Source organism: Aspergillus heteromorphus (genome assembly GCF_003184545.1).
Source record: "Aspergillus heteromorphus CBS 117.55 chromosome Unknown BO70scaffold_3, whole genome shotgun sequence".
NCBI classification, from domain to species: Eukaryota; Fungi; Ascomycota; class Eurotiomycetes; order Eurotiales; family Aspergillaceae; genus Aspergillus; species Aspergillus heteromorphus.
In genome coordinates, this window is record NW_020290408.1 from 1,485,656 (window position 1) to 1,501,522 (window position 15,867).

The 15,867-nt window shown below is 62.2% G+C and overlaps 9 protein-coding genes across 9 annotated transcripts; 5 read left to right on the forward strand and 4 right to left on the reverse strand.

Moving 5' to 3' along the window:
• Positions 1-83: 83 nt before the first annotated feature.
• BO70DRAFT_393394 (uncharacterized protein) lies at positions 84-612 on the forward strand (the record flags this gene model as incomplete). Its single annotated transcript, XM_025546359.1, has 2 exons — positions 84-213; positions 299-612. The coding sequence occupies 2 exons, from the start codon at positions 84-86 to the stop codon at positions 610-612; spliced, it is 444 nt and encodes a 147-aa protein (XP_025403048.1).
• A 355-nt stretch (positions 613-967) lies between these two features.
• On the forward strand, positions 968-1,968 carry BO70DRAFT_393395 (uncharacterized protein; the record flags this gene model as incomplete). Its single annotated transcript, XM_025546360.1, has 5 exons — positions 968-1,034; positions 1,092-1,282; positions 1,376-1,646; positions 1,692-1,807; positions 1,876-1,968. The coding sequence occupies 5 exons, from the start codon at positions 968-970 to the stop codon at positions 1,966-1,968; spliced, it is 738 nt and encodes a 245-aa protein (XP_025403049.1).
• A 66-nt stretch (positions 1,969-2,034) lies between these two features.
• Positions 2,035-3,722, reverse strand: BO70DRAFT_426584 (FAD/NAD(P)-binding domain-containing protein; the record flags this gene model as incomplete). Its single annotated transcript, XM_025547805.1, has 7 exons — positions 2,035-2,140; positions 2,190-2,390; positions 2,450-2,641; positions 2,721-2,973; positions 3,091-3,351; positions 3,433-3,558; positions 3,612-3,722. The coding sequence occupies 7 exons, from the start codon at positions 3,720-3,722 to the stop codon at positions 2,055-2,057; spliced, it is 1,230 nt and encodes a 409-aa protein (XP_025403050.1). The 3' UTR covers positions 2,035-2,054.
• Positions 3,723-4,971: 1,249 nt separating this feature from the next.
• Positions 4,972-6,648, reverse strand: BO70DRAFT_415779 (efflux pump antibiotic resistance protein; the record flags this gene model as incomplete). The annotated part of the gene is made up of 1 exon (XM_025547384.1): positions 4,972-6,648. One exon carries the CDS (start codon positions 6,646-6,648, stop codon positions 4,972-4,974), a length of 1,677 nt encoding a protein of 558 aa, XP_025403051.1.
• A 1,019-nt stretch (positions 6,649-7,667) lies between these two features.
• Positions 7,668-8,939, forward strand: BO70DRAFT_359213 (6-phosphogluconate dehydrogenase C-terminal domain-like protein). Its single transcript, XM_025542485.1, has 3 exons — positions 7,668-7,791; positions 7,875-8,564; positions 8,617-8,939. Exons 1-3 carry the CDS (start codon positions 7,679-7,681, stop codon positions 8,759-8,761), a joined length of 948 nt encoding a protein of 315 aa, XP_025403052.1. The 5' UTR covers positions 7,668-7,678; the 3' UTR covers positions 8,762-8,939.
• Positions 8,940-9,140: 201 nt separating this feature from the next.
• On the reverse strand, positions 9,141-10,787 carry BO70DRAFT_426586 (MFS general substrate transporter; the record flags this gene model as incomplete). The annotated part of the gene is made up of 4 exons (XM_025547806.1): positions 9,141-9,326; positions 9,439-10,166; positions 10,222-10,368; positions 10,415-10,787. 4 exons carry the CDS (start codon positions 10,785-10,787, stop codon positions 9,141-9,143), a joined length of 1,434 nt encoding a protein of 477 aa, XP_025403053.1.
• A 755-nt stretch (positions 10,788-11,542) lies between these two features.
• On the forward strand, positions 11,543-12,592 carry BO70DRAFT_426587 (amidohydrolase 2; the record flags this gene model as incomplete). The annotated part of the gene is made up of 1 exon (XM_025547807.1): positions 11,543-12,592. The coding sequence occupies exon 1, from the start codon at positions 11,693-11,695 to the stop codon at positions 12,590-12,592; it is 900 nt and encodes a 299-aa protein (XP_025403054.1). The 5' UTR covers positions 11,543-11,692.
• A 483-nt stretch (positions 12,593-13,075) lies between these two features.
• Positions 13,076-14,178, forward strand: BO70DRAFT_285067 (NAD(P)-binding protein; the record flags this gene model as incomplete). The annotated part of the gene is made up of 3 exons (XM_025539144.1): positions 13,076-13,304; positions 13,364-13,733; positions 13,815-14,178. 3 exons carry the CDS (start codon positions 13,076-13,078, stop codon positions 14,176-14,178), a joined length of 963 nt encoding a protein of 320 aa, XP_025403055.1.
• Positions 14,179-14,265: 87 nt separating this feature from the next.
• Positions 14,266-15,386, reverse strand: BO70DRAFT_385093 (putative tricarboxylate transport protein; the record flags this gene model as incomplete). The annotated part of the gene is made up of 3 exons (XM_025545707.1): positions 15,236-15,386; positions 14,812-15,190; positions 14,266-14,743 (listed from the first exon to the last, which is right to left on the reverse strand). The coding sequence occupies exons 1-3, from the start codon at positions 15,327-15,329 to the stop codon at positions 14,266-14,268; spliced, it is 951 nt and encodes a 316-aa protein (XP_025403056.1). The 5' UTR covers positions 15,330-15,386.
• Between the last annotated feature and the right edge of the window lie 481 nt (positions 15,387-15,867).

Here is a 15,867-nt window from a genome sequence, read left to right on the forward strand (position 1 = left end):
GGCCGAGCATCTCCTGCGACGGAAAAAGATCTCCCCTGCACCATGTCCAGCCACGCTGAACTCCGCAGATCAATCCTTCGACAATGGTAAACGGTCATTGTACTGTGCATCACACGCATGCGCGGATCGACCGCGAAGACGGCATTGAATCTACCGGGCCAAATGAGCATGTCTCCGCGGAAGGTGATCGCCGTGAACAGTGTGGTGTCACTGGTGGGGGAATCTCCCCATGATATTCTGGCAACGAGGGCATTCGACCCATGAGTATACGCGGCGTCCAGCAGCTGACCCACCTCAGGTGTCCAGGGAACCGCCGTCACTCTCTCCCTTCTCAAGAGCCACCATGGCTTTGTTGTGCGGGCGCTCACTCGCTCCCCACAGTCCGAGAAATCGAAGGAGCTGGCCTGTCTCGGCGCAGAGGTTGTCCAGACGCATGGGTTCCATGACGAGGCCATGGCCAAAGCCTTCTCCGGCGTTTGGGGCTTCTGGCTCAACACACACCACCAGGACCCGGTCAGTAGATCACGGACGAGGCTTGAGTGGGATAAAGGGCTGCAGCTGGAGCGGACCATCAGCATGGAGGAGTACTTTGTCGAGCGCTACGGGGGATGACCTCCTTCGATGTCTCTACCCAGTTCCGTCGTCAGGAAGCAAATGAGATCCTGATTAAGACAGTTTTCCCAACACTCGCCTGATTGTCGAATGTAGCCCTGGTAATTCCCACCCATCTTGCCGTCTCGGGGCACACCCATTGTAGTCGAGTGCGTTGGCTGCAGCGTTCACACGTAGCAGTCACCTCCAATCCAACCACTTGCTAGAATGAAATTCCAGACCAGAAGTTTCAGATGCCCTGTACGGTCAAGATCGTTGCAGTGGATTCCATTCATCATCCTCGACCCTCCCCCTGGGCAACTGGGGCAGCCCGATCGAGAATGTGACCCTGAACGAGAACTCCATCTTGACCCTCATGGCGAATGGCAGCGCGCAGGCCGATCCCATCCGGTTCCTGTCGCAGGTGCGAGTGGTATCGGATGGTGAGACGAACACTTGTCCAGAGTGACAGGATCTTCATTCACTGACACCCCCAGCAGGCACAGTGACAGCCATCCAGAACGCATCCACCGTCGGCGACCTCTTCTTCGACACGGAGACCTCCTTTCGCTACGCCACGCGACCGGACTGGGAGGCTGCACTCGGATCGAAACTGGAGGCAGCTGTCAGCTCTGGCTATGCCACCGTCAAAGCCAACGCGAGCGCCGACTACGCAGCCCTATTCCAGCGCGTCGACCTCGACTGGGGTTCATCTCCCCACCGACACGCGCCTGGTAGTCTACCGCAGTAACCCTAACGCCGGACCCCCCCGGCCTACCTGCAGGGCCTCTGGAACCAGAACTACGACCCGGCCTGGGGCGGCGGATACACCCTCGGCGTCAATCTGGAGATGAAGTATTGGCCGGCCCAGGTCACCAACCTGCCCGAGACCTTTCCCTCCCCCGTTCATCGACCTCATGGACGTCATCCACACCCACGGCCGCTGCGAAGGCCTTCTTGGACTGGCACATCACGCACGGCAGTGGTGATACGGGGTGGGGTGGTCGCGGACGTGGACGATGAACCTGTAGGCGCGGCCGTTCGACGGCGACCAGGTGTGGAACCACACACGGATCTACTTACCTGCAGACGTTTCCCAGTCCGAATCTGTGGAACACGGATTCCGGACCGGACACGGGTGTTCCAGATCGATGGCAACTTCGGGTTTGTGTCGGGCATCGCCGAGATGTTGCTGCAGAGTTATGTCAAGGGGCTGGTAGCCAGGGGGAACTTCGTGGTGGATATCCGCTGGGAAGGGGGTGGGGGTTGGAGATTCGAGTCCAGGGGGGAGAGCAGTTTACGGTCAATGGGGAGACATATACAGGCCGGATTGACGCGGTGGTCGGGGAGGTGAATACGGTGGCTCTTGCCACGTAGGCAGGCTGCTGCCAGAGTTTGGCAATCGGTATCACAACGCTTGCAATCACTGTCGGAAATTATATACACTCTTCATCCCAGTCCATCTACACTGCCACCTCCATGAACCCCCCCGAGCTCTTCACCTCATTATGCGAAAAGCAGATCCCCATGAACTTGACCATCTCGGCCGCTACACTCCCGTCAGTATCCAATCAAACCCGCAAAAGATCAAAACTCACGAGTTATCCGCTTCGCGGTGGTGTCGTTCTCGTCGACCCCGTTGTTCCGGGTATACTCCAGCACCAGATCGACGCGCGGCCGCCGGGCCTGCTCGTATAGGGCCAGCCGGGAGGGGATGTCTGCTGGAGAGGTCCCGAGGGGGAGCATCACCGCCAGCGAGACCGCGTCTTCGATGGCCATGGCGCCGCCTTGGCCCATATCTGTCTTCTGTCAGTCTCTCCGTCTCTCTCTCTCTCTGGATTGTGGGTAGGGAACAAACAAGGTTGGAAAGGGTGAGCAGCATCGCCCAAAACAGCAGCCCGTCCGCGCACCCACGACGGGAGGGACTTCATATCGAACAACTCCCACACTTTGAGATCGTCCTTGGCGCGATCCGCCAGCTCGCGCACTTCGGGTCCGAAGCTGGAGAAGCCCGCTACCAGGGCGTCTTTGCTGCCGGATGCTTGCCAGCCTGGGATGGTTAGTATATGGGTATCTGAGGGGGGGAAGGGGCATGGGTGGATCGGTGGATGGGAGTGGAGGAGACATACCCTCTGCGGCAGCCCCTGCTTCCGTCGTCGGGAGAAAGGCACACAGGTTGAACATGCTGTTGTCCGAGCAGGGATACGCCACCAGACGGCGATCGGCCCCGGCCCACTCGATGAACACGCCCGGGTCACGCACGATGTCCTGCGTGGCGGGCAGATGGCGCAGCTCCTCGGTGGGGAGCAGCCAGCGGAAGCAGGACTTGCCGGCGGGGAAAGGGGGAGGGGGGTTCTGTCCGATTTCGCTGCGGACGATGGACTAGTCTGTCCGTTAGTGGTGGTGCTTGGGAATCTTCAAGGAGAGTTCAGGGTGAGCGAGCATGAGGGGGTGTGAAGGAGAGAGATGGAGAGATGGAGAGATAGGGAAGGTTCGTACATGCAGTCCGTCGGCACCGAGGAGGACATCAGCCTCGAAGCGGTCACCGGTGTCGAGGGTCACGGACGGACGGGGGCTGGTGATATCCATGGCGACGATCCTGCAGCCCATGTGCAGGGTGGCCGTCTGCAGGGCACGCTGCTTGAGGTGGTTGTGCAGGTCGACGCGATGGACGAGGTACCATTCGGCCTGCCATTTCTGGCGGATCTCGGAGAAATCCTTGTGGTACTTGAGGTTGCCCAGGTGGTCGTAGCGATTGATCTGCAGGAGTGAGTCCCGGTACACTATTTTTTTTTATTTTGGGCAAGGCTATCCCATGCATTGCATAGGCAGGGAGTGTACCTGCTCCAGCAACGTCCCCCCAAACTCCTTCGGGTCAATGTCCAGCCAGTTCAGCAGCGCCGTGCAGTTGGGAGGCACATGGATAGCCGCTCCGGCCTCGCGGGAGAAGGTGGATTTTTCCAGGATCTGTTGATCAGCCGCCGTTCGAGAGAGGAGAAGGGCGAGAGGCGTCACTATACCACGACATGATGGCCCTGCTTGCCCAGGGCAATGGCGGCCGTGAGACCCCCGATGCCCGCCCCCACGATCAGGACCTGCAGCGGTCGGACTTCAGGCGCGACGACGGTCATTGTGATGTTGATGCGGCTTGTCGTGTTGGGTTCTGGGTTCTTCTTCTTTGACCATGGAGGCCGACGGCTTTTAATCTGCAACGGGAGCGTCAGGGGAGAGAGAGACCGAGAGACCGAGAGGACGAGATGAGGGTGGCCGGGGATGCCCTCGGGGAATTCCTCGGAGATAAGCGATCCGTCGGGTTTCGCAGATGAAGATTGAGGGAGGTGGAATGAAATAGTTAGTTATCCCTCCCTCTCCACTTCCTGTCGATCCCTGCTCGATTCGAGTCTGCAGACGCAGCACGGCTTCGTCACTCGGATCGGTCGGGTCGTGGCCTTGAAGCCATTCCTTTCCTCGATCTGGCTTCCACCACCACCACCACCCCGAAGTAGATACTAGAGGCAGTCCGTAGGGTTTGCTCCACACTGACCGCAATGTTTCATGTTTCATCTCCCAGGAATAATCCCTCAACGCCAAGACGATGAGGGATTTCCGTTCGCTCGTCCGGTCAGCACGGCGCCCTCCCAGGACGGATGATGGGCCGATCCGTTCCCGAGGGCTTCCTGGTGGTGGTGGTGGTGGTGGTGGTGGTGGTGCCCTGCAGATGACATCTGATAAGAGGCTGTCCGACCAACACTGGCCGTTCTACGGCAGGGATTATTGCTGCAGGCTACTAGTTTATTCACGGCTGAATGGGCTCGGGTTTGGTCCAATCCGAAGTGTCGACGCTGCTCGAGAATATATACCCGGCAACCCTAATGTGGCTTTATTCACTTGGCCACTTAGTTCAACCTGCACGAGGCCGAATGATACTTGCATGCAAAAGTCTCATTAAATAAATGAAGTCATGTGTCGTTATCTACAGACCTTTCGAGTCACGGTATCTCACAGCTTGGTAAGCCTCTGTCATCCGAGCCGGATTCAGTTGGACACATGGCCGCATCCCCACCCGTCAGACGTGGTATTCTCACCCCTATACAGATTCTCCGAAGGCATTTGTTCGAACACAATCCACACCATGGTCAGCCAGCAGCCACCCTTAGGTCCCTATACCCGGTCATTGCCGACAGAGACAAGTACACATCCGCACCCAGCATCCATCCAAATCGAGAAGCAGGGGTCATCACATCGGAAATCATGACTTTTCGTAAGCATAACCCGAAATCTATCCGTCCATCGTCGTCGATCCGCTCAACCCCCCCCCCCCCCCCCCCACGCAATCATGTGTCATGAACAAACAGAGCCAGACTTGGAGGAGGAGCACCCTCAGGTAACGTGGTCTTTCTCCTCCTCCTGGGGAATGCGCACCCAGGTGACCGTGATAAACGCCGCCACGAGCTGGCATCCCAGGGCGAACCACCAGATGGCCCGCGGCCCTTGCAGCCCGACACTGCCGTCCGCCTGCGTGTCGACGCGCGTGCCGATCGCATCGGCCAGGCTGGTGATGATGGCGGATGACAGGTTCTGATTCGTCACCAGCAGACTGCCGGCGCTGCCCTGGAAGGAGCGTGCCACCGTGCCCGTGATGAAGATGGAGGCGGCGGCGAAGGCCAGGTCCGGGCCGAAGGTGACCAGCGAGATGCCCGGCAGCGACAGTTCCCAGTACGGCGTGCCGGCGGACTGGGGCAGGAAGAAGGCCGGGCCCATGGTGAAGGCCAACATGGAGACGGTGTAAATGTAGTGGCCCGGCACCAGATGGAGGGTCCGACTGACCACCCAGGTGGCGACCACCCCGAAGATGGCGTTGGGCAGATGGTACAGGGCGACATCGAGGGGGGAGGCGTGCTGGACGCGCAGCCAGAACTGGATGGCGTAGAACTGCCAGGCCCCGAAGTAGGAGCCGAAGCCCATGAAGTAGGCGATCATCAGCGGGGTGAAGCCCTTGGTCGCCCACAGCCGGGTGGGGATGAGCGGCCGGGGCACGGAGCGCTCCACGATGAAGAGCGCGAGCAGCAGCACGATGCCCACCCCCGTCAGCCCGCAGGTGTACCCGGACCAGTCCGTCACGCCGCCCTGCGTGAGGCCGAAGAGCAGGCACACGCAGCCCCCGATGGCCAGGGCCGCCCCCAGCCAGTCGAACTGCCGCAGCGAGGGCACCTCGCCCCCGGCCGTGTCGGCCACGGGGCGCAGCGGGGGGATGGAGACGTAGGCCCCGACGGCGCAGAGGGCGGCGATGAGGGCGTTGCAGCCGAAGATCCACGGGAGGTGATGGCAGAGCAGGCCGCCCTCGAGGGCGCCGAGGGAGAAGCCGAAGGGGGCACAGGCAGCCATGGCCGAGAAGACGCGGGTCTTGCGCACCCCCGGCTTGTACACGCGACCCAGGATGCTCATGCTGCCCGACACCAGCACCCCGATGGCCAGCCCCTGCATCGCGCGCACCACGAAGAAGAGCCCGTACCGCGATGGGGCGATCGAGAAGGCCCCGACGATGTTCCATCCACTCAGCCAGAGGAAGGCCCCGACCATGAGATACTTGGGCGGCGTCAGATCGGTCAGCGAGCCGGACACCACGACGGACAGCCCGTTGGCGACGTTGAACGAGCCGACGAGCCAGGGCAGCGAGGAGTTGGTGATGCCGAGGGCCTGGCGAAACTGCAGCTGCGGCGCCAGCACGTCGCCCAGCAGGAACGAGAACAGCATCAGCCCGGCCGAGCACACCATCACCAGCACGATCTCCGCCCCGAGGCTGCTGATCTCCGGCGGGCGGCCCTGCGTCTGACGGGGCGGGGGCGCGTCTTTCTCGGGGTCGTCGCCATCCTCCCGGGGGGCGGGAGGGAATTGATGGCTGCCGGGATGGGGGAAGGAGAAGGAGGAGCGCCGCGAGATCTGGACCGACTCGAGACCGGTCTGGGTCACTTGGATGCCGGCGACCTTTTCCTTGTCATGGTGGTCGGGGGTTGGGGATCGGGATGCATCCCGGGTCGGGTAGGGCTCGGAGGGCATCACGGCAAGGGACCTGACCTGGGAGAGCTGGGCGGCACGGGCATCTTGCTGGCTGCATGGGCCGGCAATTCCACTTATACGATGTCGGGATATGGTCTCCGGGGCCTGTGGTATCTATACTCTATAATAAGATCAGGCTCGCAGAAATGGGCAGCGACACAGCGGCCGGTTCAGGGCTAGCGAGAGAGATTTTTGACGGGGGTTTCCACCGCTAAGCCGGCGTCCCTCGCCGTGGTTTGCGCGTTGGCTCTGCCGGTGGATCCTCCTGATCCATGGTTGATTGATCCACGGCCGATCCTGTCAGTCGGATTTCGGTTTCCAGGCTGCTTATCTGGGATGGGATGCCTCTCTCACTGCGTGGTGGTGTTGCGAGTGATCGACAGGGTCTTCAGATCGTCATGGATGAGACGGAGGCAGGAGGCAACAGGGCTGGTGAAGACGGAAGCACCTGGGATCATATCACGTTCCAGTTATGAGATTCAATACCCAGAAGTGCCTTCCTTCCCTCCAAACCACGACCATGTCTCGCCGCCTATCAGGGTGAGATTCTCCACCATCTGTCCGCGACTGCACAACAGGTGATGCTGCATTCGGAAGGAGCTGTTCGACCGGACCGGTAGCTACTAGCTAGATAGATATGTCGGGAGCAATCTGGTTTTTTTTTTTTTTTTTTACTTCCGAATCATCAGGTTGCGTGGTTGAAGGGATCCCCTCCCGATGCTCCCCTGCCGCGGACAACAAACCCCCGCGCGGCCAGCGACTGGACTGTTGCCCCGCTAGTTGGTACTAGACGGCCTGCACTAGACTGCATTCACTGCTAGGAAGATTAGCCAGGTTAGTAAGATTAGCAAGATTAGCAAGATTAGCAAGATTAGCAAGATTAGCAAGCCGAGTCCGAGTCAGAGTCCGAGGAAGCCCCTCTTTGTCTTGTGGACAGCTAGATATCTAACTATCTCCTCTGTTCCCTCTTCCACCCTCCCCACCTCCAAACCTAAGCCCTACTTCTCCCCCCCCCCAAATCCCGCTCATCATGTCCTCCCTCGAAGCCATCGGCATCCTCTCCATCGGCGAGATGGGCCTGGGAATTGCCCAGTTGCTCATCGCCCACAACTACCGCGTGCTGACCTATGCGTCCGATCGGAGGTGTGCCTCCCCTCTTCCCCTCTTCCTCTCATCTTGAGCCACCGCAATTCTGACTGAGATCCCTCCCCCCCCCCCAACAACAGCGAGGCCACGCAAAAACGGGCCTGGTCGGCAGGCATCGAACTGCGCCCCTCAATGCAAGACCTCGTCGACCAGAGCGACGTGCTGCTATCGATCGTCCCCCCACGCGATGCCCGCCTGACGGCCGAACGGGTCATCGCCGCCTCGTCCGCGCGCCCTGCCGTCCGCGACACCCCCCTCTGGTATGTCGACCTGAACGCCGTCTCGCCCCAGACGGCCCGCGAGATCGAGACCCTCTTCACCGCGGCGGGCTCGCATCTCCGCTTCATCGACGGCGGCATCGTCGGCGGTCCGCCCCGCGAGCTCCCCGCCGACGAGTCGCGCGATCAGCCCGCCTGGCACTGTCCCAGCCTGCTGGTCTCCGGGCCCGAGAAACTGCCCGATGACGTGCTGGCCCAGACGTTGAACATCAAGCATCTGGCGGATCGCATCGGCGTGGCGACCGGGCTGAAGATGTGCTTCGCGTCCTTGACCAAGGGGTTCTTCTCCCTCGCCATCCAGTCGTTTACCACGGCCCATGCGCTGGGGGTGTTGCCCGACCTGCGCGCCTTGATGGAGGAGTATAACCCCCAGGCGCTGAAGATGGCCGAGCGGGGCGTCGTGGGGATGCCCTCCAAGGCGTACCGCTGGGTCGGCGAGATGAAGGAGATCGGCGATACCTTCCGTGAGGACGGGGGGTTTGACAGTGATCTGTAAGTGGTGTGCTCGCCCCCCTGTGGGAGAGAGTGTGGGCTGATCAAGCAGGTTCTACGCGGTGGCGCAGGTCTACCAGTCGGTCGCGGACGACCCGGTGCTGGGCCTCGAGAAGCCCGGCGATCGCAAACGGGGGCAGACCGTCGAGGACGTGGTGGAGTGTCTCAACAAGAGCCTGAAGGTGAAGACGGAGTAGGATGCTGTGTGGTGGGGAGATATACGCATACGCCGGATGGCATGACTGGATGATATATGAATGAGTTCTGAGCAGTTTCCCATCATCTGTGGCGATAGTGCGTGCACAATATTCTGAGCGAGACTACCGATGAAATGGAAGATCAGTGTCATGGGGTCTGGAACCATGTCAATTCAGGACGACGAGGTGTAGATATCTTCAAGCTGCAAACGACTACAAAGGATATAAGTATACCCTACGTCTCAACACCCAACAGCGAATCATATAAAATTCATCAAACCAGAACACCCAACGCCTCCCCATCCATCATCAGACCATCCACATATCCCTTCTCGACTACCAACAGACATAAGTTAACTCTTGTGCACCCATCCCCCAGCTACGCCTTCACATCCTCCACATGGCTCGATCCTCCCCTCTCCCCCTCCTCCCCTTTCCCCTCCGGTTTGTCCACCTCGTTCGCCTCCACCCCGGGGATGCGCGCGTTCGGGTCCTCCCGGTCCCAGTCCTTGTTCAGCTGGTTAAGGGGCATGAGGATGAGGGTCAGGGTGAGGCAGAAGATCACCTATTGATGACTGTTAGTATCGACCCTACTCGCATCGGGACCACGTCCTCGCGGGAGGAGAAGGAGACGAGAGAGAGAGAGAGAGAGAGAGAGAGGAAAGAGAAAGACTGACGATGCCCACCAGGATCATCTGCGTCCGCGCATAGTTCGGAGTCCCATCCGCGGTCGGAAACCTCTCGCCCAGACTCGTCTCGATCGTGGGCGCAATGGACGACACCGCATTGCCGATGTTATACGCCACGCCCGTAAAGGCCGCGCGGATGCCCGGGTGCGGACACAACTGCTGCAGCATATTGCCCAGATTGCCGATCGCCGCGCCGTAGAAGAACTGCAGGAAGAAGGCGCCCAGGGCGAGCAGGTTCCAGCTCGTGGGCAGCACCCACAGCGGCAGCCAGGGGGCGATGAGGAGGCCCGAGACGAGGGCCACCCATTTGGCGCTGAACTTGTGCGCGAGGAACCCCCCCACCACGCCGCCGAGGATGCCGCCGATCTGCAGGATGCAGGTCACGTAGGTCTCCTGGTGGATGTTCAGCTTGCGTTGGGTGACCAGGAAGGTCGGGTACAGGTCCATCGTGCCGTGGCCCATGGTGGCCAGGCACGAGGTCAGGCAGCACGCGTAGATGAACGCCTTGTAGTGGTAGCGCAGCACGTAGGTCACCTTCTTGAGGAAGGGGAGGTTGCCACCCACGGCAGCCCGGGCATCCGGGGCACTGTCGCCGCCATGCTCCTCGTCGTGGCGCGCAGTGGCGACGGTGTAGTGGGGGGTCAGGGCATGGACGATCAGCACGGGCACCGTCAGTCCGGCACACACCCAGAACAGGGAGCGCCAGCCATAGGGGTCTGCGTCAGACGGTCAGACAGAGCGAGACACAATGCAGAAGGAAGGGGCACTTACTCATCCCCAGATGCAGCCCCGAGGCAAACAGGTAGCCCGCGGAGAAGCCCTGCTGGGTGAAGCCGGCCACCACGCCGCGGGCCCTCGCCGGCACGGCCTCCAGCACCGTCGCCATCGCCAGCCCGTACGTGCCCCCGTAGGAGACCCCTGAACCATGAGCAAAGACACAGGCATCCGGTGAGGAAGGCCTTACCAAACAGGAGCCGGAATCCGATCAGCTGCCCGAAGTTCTGCGAGAACCCCGTGGCCACGGTGAAGCCGCACATCAGCACCAGATCGACCAGCATGGGGATCTTCCGCCCGTACTGGTCGGACAGGATGCCAAAGATCACGGCGCCCACCGCGCGCGACAGCATCGTCGTCGTGTTGGCCTCGGACACATTCGTCTGGGCCACCTTCAGGTAGTCGGCCACGTCGCTCAGCACGAACGGCAGCGCGTAGTACTGGAGCGACCCCAGGGTCCAGCAGGCCCAGCAGGTCAGCCAGATCAGGGCCTGCACGGGCTTCATGTGCAGCGTGGACGCGATCTCCCGAGGGAGCGCGGCAAGAGAGGCAAGGAGATTCATGGTGCAGTGGATGGCAGGCAGGCAGAAGGGATGGTTGAGAAGGACTCCATTCCCCCCATTCCCTCCCCCCGGAGCGAGGCTCTGTTTATAGCCTCAGCCTGCCCAGACCTGACATCCCACTTGGCTTCCCCTTGGCGCATGGGGTACCCCAGAGTTGCGGGGATGGATCCAGGGTCCCAGAGGCTGGTCCGAGCTTGACTGTGTTGTCATGACTCTCGGCTGCAGGCTGGTCAGCTCGTAAAGTTTCAGTCCCAGCCGCCGGACAGAGCGTCTCCTGGGGTCAACACAGCAGACGGCCGGAGCGATATGCACATGATTCGCGCCCCGAAGCCACTGGATGCCGTGGGATACGGCCTATTCCCCCATCCTGCCCCTGTGCATGCCGGCCTCCGACGCCCTTGCCAGACTCATAGCAGGCCAGATATCAACACCGGAAGCCCCCGACACCCAGCCAGGGTACGAGCCCGTCACGGTTCGTCCAAGTACCGAGCCCACTCCGGGGCTCTAGACCATGACTGCCGATCCCCCAGCGCGCTCCGCATGACCCCCCCCCCCGGCAGGGATGTTCCCCACGGGGGCTGATCCTCCATGTCCCCCAGCCGGGTGGTTCACGGACGACAATGGTCCGTCGACGGAGGCTGGCCGGTCCGAGGCTGACGGAATGGAGCATCAAGCTCCAGCGAATGATGTCACGGTCCTGGGTGGGAAGGGGGGGTCTGGAGGGCACATATATGGCTGCGTGCATGCATGTTGTTGGGACTCAACAGTTCCATCCATCAGTCAAAGCCTCATCCTGAGTCGTCTCCCTCTGCTCTCTCCTGCATTCTTCCCTTGATCGATTGCGCACATTGTGCATTGCATTGGCCGGCACAGTCCCACGGTCTCCTAACGATCCCACCTGCATCATGGCGGAACTCGTCCCCCCCAATGCCTGGGACACGCACATCCACGTCTTCGACCCGGAGACCTTCCCCTATGCCACGCCGCGGTCGTACACGCCCCGGGCGGCGCAGATGGCCGAGTACCCGACGGCCGTGACGGGGTGCCGCAACGTCGTCATCGTGCACGCCTCGATGCAGGGCACGTCACCCGCGCCGCTGGTCGACACGCTGGCCAAGCAGGCGCACCTGCCCGGGTACCGGCTGCGCGGGCTGGCGACGATCGACCCGGACAGCATCACGGACGAGGAGCTGGACGCGCTGCACGCGGCCGGGGTGCGCGGGGCGCGGCTGCACGAGATGGCCTGGGGCCACGGCAAGCAGAGCGGCGGCGGCGACATCATCCGCAAGGTCACGGCCCTGGCCCATCGCCTGGGGCGGCTGGGATGGGCCATCGGCATCTTCTGCCCGGTCAGCGCGTGGGCGGCCATGGCCGACACCATCCGCGGGCTCGACCCGCGCATCCAGATGGTGGCCGACCACTTCGGCGGCACGTTCCCCGGCGAGGAGCACTCGCCCGAGTTCGCCACCTTCCTGGAGCTGATCCGCGAGAAGCGCGTCTGGGTGAAGGTGTCCGGGTTTGAGCGGCTGTATCACGGCCACGCGGGGGGCATGGCGGCCCTGCAGCCCATCGCGCAGGCGGTCATCGCGGCGGGTCCGGATCGCATCGTCTTTGGGACGGACTGGCCGCACACGCAGCTGGGGGTGACGCGCAAGGGCAAATCCGACCAGCAGCGACTCGAGGAGGTCGAGGGGTTCCGTGAGGTACCTGATGCCGAGCACATCCGGACGTTGCGCGAATGGATCCCGGACGAGGAAACCTGGCAGAATTTGTGGGTCCACAACCCCGCGCGACTCTTTCAGTAGTTGGTGAGATGGGGGGGTGGGGGGGGGGGGGAGTTAGGGTTACGAGGATGAGGCGGCGGAGGATGATGATGATGATGATCGTGGTGTTGTATCTACCTGGGGTACCGTCCCGATAGTCCCCGCGATGGAGATGCTAGGAGGGGCAATACATGTATTTCTTTCCGCGTAGCTAGTCCCGGTTCCTGGCATAGCATATATGCTGCCTATTCTGTGCATGAGAGCTGCTAGTGTTCATCGTGGTGTTGATCATGGCCGATCAGGCGGGGTTTTACATAGCCGGCCGAGGGGCGCTCGTCATCGCGCCCCAGCATGACTGACTGACAGGCTGACATCGTAAGGACCCCCCGACCCCCCCCCAACATCTCCATCCAGCCCCATTCATTCATTCTTCTTCATTCTTCTTCATTCTTCTTCTGGTCTCTCTTATCTATCCCCCTTTTGCAACCCGGATCCAACCGATCCAACCGATCCAACCTGTCCAACATGTCCAACCTGTCCAACCTGCTCATCTTCGGGGCCACCGGCACCATCGGCCGCTACATCACCGACGCCATCGTGGCGGCGCGTCCCTCGTTCGGCCGCATCGCCATCTTCACCAGCCCCAACACCCTCCACTCCAAGCCCGACCAGCTGGACGCCCTCCGGCGCCAGGGGGTCGATATCCTCGTGGGCGATTTGACCAACCGCGAGGAAGTCCGGCGGGCGTACGAAGGTACTATAGGGTCTATCTCCACTCAATCATCACCCAGGCTCCAGGCTCACAGCCCACAGGCATCGACACGGTGGTGTCGGCCCTCGGTCGTGGCGCCATCGCAGCCCAGATTCCCCTCATCCAGCTGGCGAACGAGACCCCCCACATCCACCGCTTCCTCCCCTCCGAGTACGGCACCGACATCGAATACGGCCCGGCCTCGGTGCACGAGCGGCCGCACCAGCAGAAACTCCTGGTGCGCGCCGCCCTGAAGGAGGTGCGTCCGTCGCTGGAATACGCCTACGTGGTGACGGGGCCCTACGCCGACTTCCCCTTCTACCTCGGCCGCTCCACCCGGTGCCCCCAGGCCGGCACCTTTGATGCCCTCGCCAAGCAGGCCGTCCTGCTCGGCGATGGCACTGGCCGGGTGAGCCTGAGTGCCTGCGACGAGTGAGTATTGCTCCCCCCGCCCCCGGGGAGGAAGTGGTGGTGTGTCTGTCTGGGTCTGTGGTCGCATGCTAACCGTCGTAGTGTTGGCCAGTTCGTCGTCCACGCCCTCACCCACTGGGACGGAGCCCGCAATCGCGCCCTCAAGCTCAACTCGTTCACCACCACCCCGGCCGACATCCTGGCCGAGTTCGAGGCGCAGACGGGCGCCCAGTGGACGGTCGAGTACACCTCCCTCGACCAGCTACGGTCGCTGGAGCGGGAGGCGTGGGCCAAGGAGGCCCCCGAGGCGACGGGCTGCACGCTGCGGCGCATCTGGACCGAAGGGGGCACCCTCTACGACCGCCGCGACAACGAGGACATCGGCGTCACCGAGACCAAGACCCTGGGCGAGCTGGTGACGGGCTCCATCCGGTCCCAGGTGGAGGGCGTCCCCTCCCGGCATTGATTGACGGGAGAGCCGCCGGGCAGCATGTGCATGTAGTTATTGTACTTGATTATGTGTTATGTTGTAGTGAATCTATGCCTCATCTCCTCAGGACAACGACCGCGAAGACAGCACCGGCGCCAGCACCGCCGCAAACTGCTCGTAGGCCGCGAAGACGATGCCGCCGCTCAGCACCAGCCGGCCCAGGCGCATGGTGCTGCCGCGCCAGAAGCCGCGCACGCCTTCCTCGCGCAGCAGCTCGGCCATCGCCTGCGACATGCCCGGCTGACCCATCCCCTGCACCCGCGTCTTAACCGTGTCGAAGGGCTGCGTGGCGTACACGGTGATGGTGCCCGCCAGCGAGCCCATCAGGAAGGTGGTGACCCCGTTGACCGGGATGGCGTAGTCCTTGCCCGTCTCCTTCAGCCAGTTGTAGGACCCCATGCGCACGGCGGAGGTGGCGGACTGCTTGACGGTGGTGGGGATGAGGCCGCGATACAGGCCGCGCAGGCCCTGCTGCGAGACCAGCATGTAGGTCCCGTGCAGGGCGCCGCGGGCTTTGCGGGGGCCCTTGGCGTCGTCGATTCTGTGTGACCCGGCGGTCTCGATCAGTTGATTGTTCCCTCTGCAGGCTCATCGGGGGGGGGGACGCACAAGGCCGTCTTGATCCGCTCGGTCGGGGTCACTGCCAGCACACTCTCGAACCCACCGGCCACCATGCCCGCCAGGATGCCGTGGGCCGGGGACAGCCGCCCCGCGTCATCCACCAGGCGGTTCTTGATGGCGTCGAAGCAGAGGAAGCGCACCCCGGCCTTCAGCATGGTCCCCACGACCAGACTCGAACATCCCGTATAGAGGGCCCCGAGACCGTCGGTGGCGACGACCTGGCGGAGGAGGTGGACGGGGTTCCGGGGGGCGGCGCGGTCGCCCAGCTGCAGGCGGGTTTTGGCGAACTCGAAGGGGTAGGTGGTGGCGGCCTCGACGCCCCCGGCCATGCCGCCGGCGAGGAGGGAGACGAGGGGGGGATGCGCGGCTGGCCGGAGACGCGGGTTAGCGAGGAGAGACAGCGGGGAGAGACAGTGGTGGGTGAGGGCGAGAATGAACAGCAGTACCTTGTCCTTGGGAGGCGGCAGGCGCTCATTGTGGGGAGGGGAGAGATGTGTGGCGGCCATGATGATGATGATGATGATGCGGTGGACTTGGATCCCACGGTCGCATCCCTTTTGTCGGCAGTTATCTAGTTCTTGGAACTGTCATCCCTGCTTTCTCCATCTTCCCCAGAGACTGCTGGATCGTGTTGTGTCTGGAGCCCCGGGGGGTTGGCCTCCGTGGGATGGCACGCACCCATTGTCGACGGGCGATGGCGGTCACGCAGACACGGACCGGACGCGGTCGGTCAGGGTTGAGTCGGAGGTCCGAAGAATGATGACGGAGCGAGCCATGTTGGGCTGGCAAGGGGGGAGGTGGAAGGGGAGGGGGAGGTGGAGGTGGAGGTGGCGGAGTGAGTGGGAGAGAGACAAGAAGAGAGACAAAGACAGAACAGAGTGGGGGGGGGGAGAGAGAGAGAGAATGACTGAGTGAGTGACATCACGGGATGATCGGAGCCTGGCGGAGAATGACGGCCCGTCATGGTCCGTCGCCGCTAGTCCGCAGAGGGCTAGCGCAGCATAGCCGGAGACCCGCCAATCAGCATCCGGCACAACGTGGTTA